Source organism: Nuphar pumila, chromosome 10, assembly GCF_984573655.1.
Source record: "Nuphar pumila chromosome 10, dmNupPumi1.hap1.1, whole genome shotgun sequence".
In the NCBI taxonomy this organism is placed as follows: Eukaryota; Viridiplantae; Streptophyta; class Magnoliopsida; order Nymphaeales; family Nymphaeaceae; genus Nuphar; species Nuphar pumila.
In genome coordinates this window covers 109,305,687-109,311,448 of record NC_143258.1, presented here as the reverse complement: position 1 = coordinate 109,311,448, position 5,762 = coordinate 109,305,687, and the positions used below count along the sequence as shown (strand labels likewise).

The 5,762-nt window shown below is 38.8% G+C and overlaps 1 protein-coding gene across 1 annotated transcript; it reads left to right on the top strand.

Annotated features, from left to right (window-relative positions):
* Positions 1–848: 848 nt before the first annotated feature.
* On the top strand, positions 849–5,425 carry LOC149827857 (sulfite exporter TauE/SafE family protein 4-like). The gene is made up of 12 exons (XM_090019691.1): positions 849–1,155; positions 1,286–1,445; positions 1,722–1,922; positions 2,022–2,083; positions 2,159–2,204; positions 2,294–2,343; positions 2,477–2,563; positions 2,667–2,717; positions 2,808–3,047; positions 3,131–3,224; positions 4,862–5,002; positions 5,108–5,425. The coding sequence occupies exons 1-12, from the start codon at positions 931–933 to the stop codon at positions 5,188–5,190; spliced, it is 1,440 nt and encodes a 479-aa protein (XP_089875817.1). The 5' UTR covers positions 849–930; the 3' UTR covers positions 5,191–5,425.
* Positions 5,426–5,762: the final 337 nt, after the last annotated feature.

Below are 5,762 nucleotides of genomic sequence, written 5' to 3'. Positions count from 1 at the left end.
CGACTGAGCGCCATGCAGCGCTCAGTCAGGACCCGTGCGTGTTTCGGGAAAAAACACGCAACACCCTCTCGAAACCCTCTTAGTCATCTCTCTCATTCAGAAGGGCAGTTTTTGTCCTACAACTACCGGTTTCTCTTTCTTTGATTCTTTGATTTTTTGATTTTTTGATTTTTTGTTAAACTAATGTCTAGCTGTTTTTCAGCCAGCCATCGACATGGTGTCATCCAGCATGGATGACACTAGGCTGACCGTTTTCTGGTTGAATAATGAATCAACGGCTAGATGGTTCCTCTTGATGGTTAGGATTGAATGTACGATGGATTTAGCATCAAAACAGATTAAGAATAAGAACAAAGACACCCCTCAACTACCACCACCAATTGTTCCAAGCCAGGAAATCAATAATGGTTGCAACTAGGGGAGTCAACATGTCGGGTTCGGACCCAAGTAAAACCAGATTTGGACCCAATTTTTTTAGTATGGTATTTGGTCCAGACTCGGGTCTAATTGGGTCTACTATAAGAGAAATCATACTCGGACCCAATAAGAACTATGTGAACCAGACCCGAACTATACCCGATAAAATAATATTTTTATCATTTTTACATTAAAAAACCATGGGTCTTAATCGAAACTCGGGCCCAGGTCTGGTATAAAATTTCACAAAGCATACCCTGATTCATGTATTAATCGGACTTTCGGTCCCAGGTTTGAATTGGGTCTTCTTATTTATCACCATAGACCCTATAGTGTTTAGTCCGGGACGGGTCCGGGTAAACACGACCCTTTGACATCCCCAGCGGCAACCACATTCCTCCAGCTAAACTCCAAATTCTTTTGGCACCAACAAGAAAGAAATAAAAGCCCACAATCCCATTGTATCTCTCTCTCTCTCTCTCTCTCTCTCTCTCTCTCTCTCTCTCTCAAACTATGCAAACCAAGCATTTCCTTTTTTATCTTCTATGCGGTTTCATGGTGGCCATCTCTTATGCCTTCTTCTCCACCGTCACAAAGTCAGCAGTTTTGGGCGTAAATGAATCCCTCAACTCTGCAGTTATGGAACAGGTTGATGGTTTCAGGCCCTATAGAACCAAGTTGGTGTTCTTCAACCGGTGGATATTGGGTGGCCTTGGTGAGAGCACCAAAGTTTGGCCGGTAAAAAAAACAATGACCCTCTTCTTCTCACTCTTTTGTAGATAAAGATGTTTTTTTTTAATCTTTGTTTGCAGTGGTATCTGAACTCATGGATCTCTTTCTTTTATTTCTTACATGTTGGTGACAAAAGAAATTGGAATTTGGTTGGAGGATTGTGGTTGCCACTATCATTGGTTTCTTGGGGTCTGCTCTTGGAACAGTTGGTGGTGTTGGTTGTGGGGGTGTCTTTGTTCCTATGCTTAATCTGATCGTTGGTTTTGATGCTAAATCTGCTGCTGCTCTTTCTAAATGTAAGTGCCTTCTTATCGAGTATATGTTCAACACATCTCTCTCTCTCTCTCTCTCTCTCTCTCTCTCTCTCTCTCTCTCTCTCTCTCTCTCTCTCTCTCTCATTTTTTTCAACTAAAAAGCATGAGAGTTTGAACCAAGGTTCTTCCCGGGTTGAGAGGTGACATTGAAAATCACTCTAAGATGTCACAAACTTTGGCTCAAACAGTCAATAATCGCGTCAGATACATGTTTCCTTTACTCTCTTTATAAATTCAAATGGGTTGAGTGCACTGCAGGTATGATCATGGGAGCAACAACTTCATCAGTGTGGTACAATCTGCAGGTGTCACATCCATGTAGAAATGTACCCATCTTAGACTATGATCTGGCCCTTCTCTTCCAGCCTACGCTCATGTTGGGAATAACAATTGGTGTGGCCCTCAGTGTGGTCTTTCCTTTTTGGCTCATCACCATTCTCATTATGATACTCTTCATAGGTACCTACACTTGGTTTTATGGTTTCGAAAATTAAAAAGGGCGTTTTCACTTTCTCGGTAATGATTAAAAGAATAACAAGACCCTTTTGGTACAATCAGGCACTTCATCATGGACCTTCTTCAGGGCAACACAGATGTGGAAGCAGGAAACAATTAAGATGGTATGGGAAGGCTCTTCTTAGGGTTACTTGACTTATTGATATCTTGTGGCGATAAAATAGTGACATGGTTTGCAGGCTAAAGCTGACTTGAAGGAACCTCTCAATAATTCTGAAAGCCAAGGTTAATTACCAAACAAGATTAATTTCAATACCAACAAGCTAAGATGAAAACGACACCACTGCTTAACAAATAAGAAATCTGTCTTGTAGTTACAACCGAGGATGACTCTGAAGTAGCACCAAAAGCGAAATCTGGCCTGGTGAGAAATTTTCCAGTGTAGGCATGTGTGTGTGTGTGTGTGTGTGTGTGTGTGTGTGTGTGAGAGAGAGAGAGAGAGAGGCTTCCTCTTTTAATGAACTCAGTATATAATTTCCAATTTTTTTGTTTTACAGGAATTAATATGCTTCAATATAAGGTGGAAAGGAATACTTGTTCTGCTGATTGTCTGGATTTCATTTCTTCTCATACAAGTATTTGAGGCAAGATTATGCCATGTTTTGCTGTTTTCCCCTCTTTTCTATCAAATAAATGAGAAAAAAAATCCTTGAATTTAATATACAACTTTCTTTTAAAAAAAATCAGAATGAAACAGCAACGTGCACTCCTCTATATTGGGTATTCATTATCTTGCAGGTATGAAGTATTATTGAAAATCTTTAGTAAGAAATACATAGAAGATAGTTGAACTCATTTCTGACTTTGTTTTCACATTTTCTGGGTTAGTTCCCTGTAGCACTTAGTGTGTTTCTATATGAAGCCATAAAACTCTTCAAGGAGAGTAGGAAGAGAAGGAAATATGGGAACAGAGAGGCTGTTTGTGAAGCTTCTGTTGAATGGACTCCCACCCAGCTCATCTTGTGTGCATTCTGTGGTGTGCTTGGGGGGACAGTGGGTGGTCTTTTGGGGTCTGGTGGTGGATTCATATTGGGGCCCCTTCTACTAGAACTTGGTGTTATTCCTCAGGTATTCCTAGTTGAGAAAACACCAGTTGATTATTAATCTCTCATTTTTTCAATGGTTAACTCTTATTTCCAATTCATTGACAGGTTGCTAGTGCAACAGCGACATTTGTCATGATGTTCTCTTCGTCTCTCTCAGTTGTGGAGTTTTATTTTCTCAGAAGATTTCCCATCCCCTATGGTACCTCAATTGTTAACACTATAAGAGGGCAGGCTATGGACCATTATTTTCAATTTTCTGAATAAACATTAAATAGAAAAAGTGAAATTGCATGAGTGTGTAATGAAGTGGCATTATTTGTTATGATTAGGGGTGTCAACAGGTCGGATCTGGTTCGGACCCAGGTGAGTCTAAACCCGGATCCGTCTTTAAGGTGTTGGTAGCAGGTCCTATCGGGTCTGCTATAAGAAAAACCTTACCCAGGTCTTATAAAGATTACATGAACCAGACCTGGTCCATAACTATTTTTTTATATTTAAAAATCACTGGTCTTAATTGGAACTCGAGTCGGGCCTCATGAGTCTGATATAAAATTTTACAAACCACACCTGGATCCATGTACTAATCAGATCCTTTGGATCTGACCCAGTTTCTAATTGACCTCTTTTTTATCACCAAACTTTGATCCTATAGGGTTTTGTACTAGTCAAGTCTAAGTCAAACCCAACCCATTGACACTTAGAATTCAGGGTTTTGTCCAATGTTGTCAATATCGGCCTGAATCGCCCAGTACATATCGTATCAGCAGAAATTCGATAAGAAACTGGCCTGAACCAGCTAATTTTCAAATAAATGTTAAAATGGTCAAAATAGTTTCAAATATTTTAAATATTATTTTAATATTCTGCGAGACGTGTTTTCCTGTGGTTAAAAGTTGGCCGATTCAGATCGATCAGGCCCAAATTGAAATCGGCCTACCGATTCTATGGCCTATACAAATTTGTCTAGTTTTGTCTTCAAAATTAGATGCCAAATTAAAACCTATGAAAATGACTTCATACTTGCCTTTCTAGAGGATAACTGCCTTAAAATCCCATCTTTTTTTCCTGTTCAGTAAACACTAGGAATTTTCTTTGATTTTTTATGATGAGGAAACCTCGCCAAAGCGAGGAAAAGCCATTGGTGGGGGCCCACGACCACCCTGCCTTAAGTGGCGCACCTCTAAAAGCTATGGACACACTGTGCACCAGTGGGGTTTGATCCGGTGTCTTCAACTCAACACCTTCACAAGCACCCCACTGGCCAGGTGAGCTACTCTTGCAAACACTAGGAATTAGTTCTCAATTAATTCCTTCTTTGCACTATATATATATATATATATAGTGTGTGTGTAACATGTTTGATAGGTTTCTCAGGTTTTTTGGTATTTTTTTTTGCAGTTAGGATACCATAAATGTGTTGGGCATGGTCGATTTACCAGAAATTCACACCTAGATCATGTGTTTTTGATAAAAAAATGATATTTGGAGTCTAGAGATTTTTTGAACCTTATAAAAACCCACCCATGTGTCAGAATTGAACACTTCAAAAGCTTATCCCTATAAAATCAAGTACATAGATCACATCTGTGATATCAGAATTTAGAAATAAAAAAAAAAAAACTGGTATTACAAGCACCTAAGCTCTACTATATATATTCTCTTTTTAGTTAATGCTGCTATTACTAAGATAAGGGATCAACTTTAACATGAGGCTGATTGAAACTTCTTGCTTCATTTATAATAATAGAAGTTATGATAATGCAAGATGTAGGATATTGCTGTTATTTTTTCAACTATATTTTACTTCAATTTATTTTTCTCTTTTCCTTTTCGCAGCACTCTATCTGATAGGGGTGTCGATTATTGCTGGGTTCTTTGGGCAATATTTGGTAAGAAAGCTTATTGCGGCTCTTGGGAGGGCTTCTGTCATCGTTTTCATTTTCTCTACAGTGATTTTTGCAAGCGCACTCACAATGGGTATGGTTGCATACTCCTCTACCAACTATTTATTATTTTCCTTCTGGTACAACTAGAACGAACCACTGAATTTTCATGTTAACGCATTTTTTTTTATTTTTGTAGGAATTGTTGGTATTGACCAGAGCATTAGGCTGATCAAGAACCATGAATACATGGGATTTCTCAGCTTTTGTAGTAGCCCGTAGAGGAGGAGGAGCAACTTCATCTCCATGAATGCCATAGATATTAGATTGTTCTTAATGCAGGACCTGTTCAATACCTGATTGACCCACCTGCCATCTAAGAAGCTTTAGTAGCATGGTGTTTTATTCTGTATTGGGTTTGTGTGTATCAGTGTCCAACTGATCTTTCCCACTCTGTACTGCTATATAGATTTAGTTAATAAAGGAATTGGTCAATAGTTGATTGACCTTCCAGCTATCTTATAAGAGTCGTTTGTGTGATACTGCAATGAAATAACAAAGAAAAGTACAATACCAAAGCCACAATAGGCAAACAAAAAGTGTGCACAAGCACCGACTGCTAAGGGCAATACACAAGGCAAACACAATACAATCTATTAAAGAGCATTATTTTATTAATTTTAAAATGATTAAAAAAATATAACATAATATGAAAGAGATTCCATATATACTCTTGAAGTACCTACTCCTACCTAATAAAAGCTTTATATTTTCAAATTCCTTGAACTTTGTTTGTTGATAGGGATGGCAGTGGACCGAGGGAAAGCGGGGGCCCGCCCCGCCTTGCCCCGTTT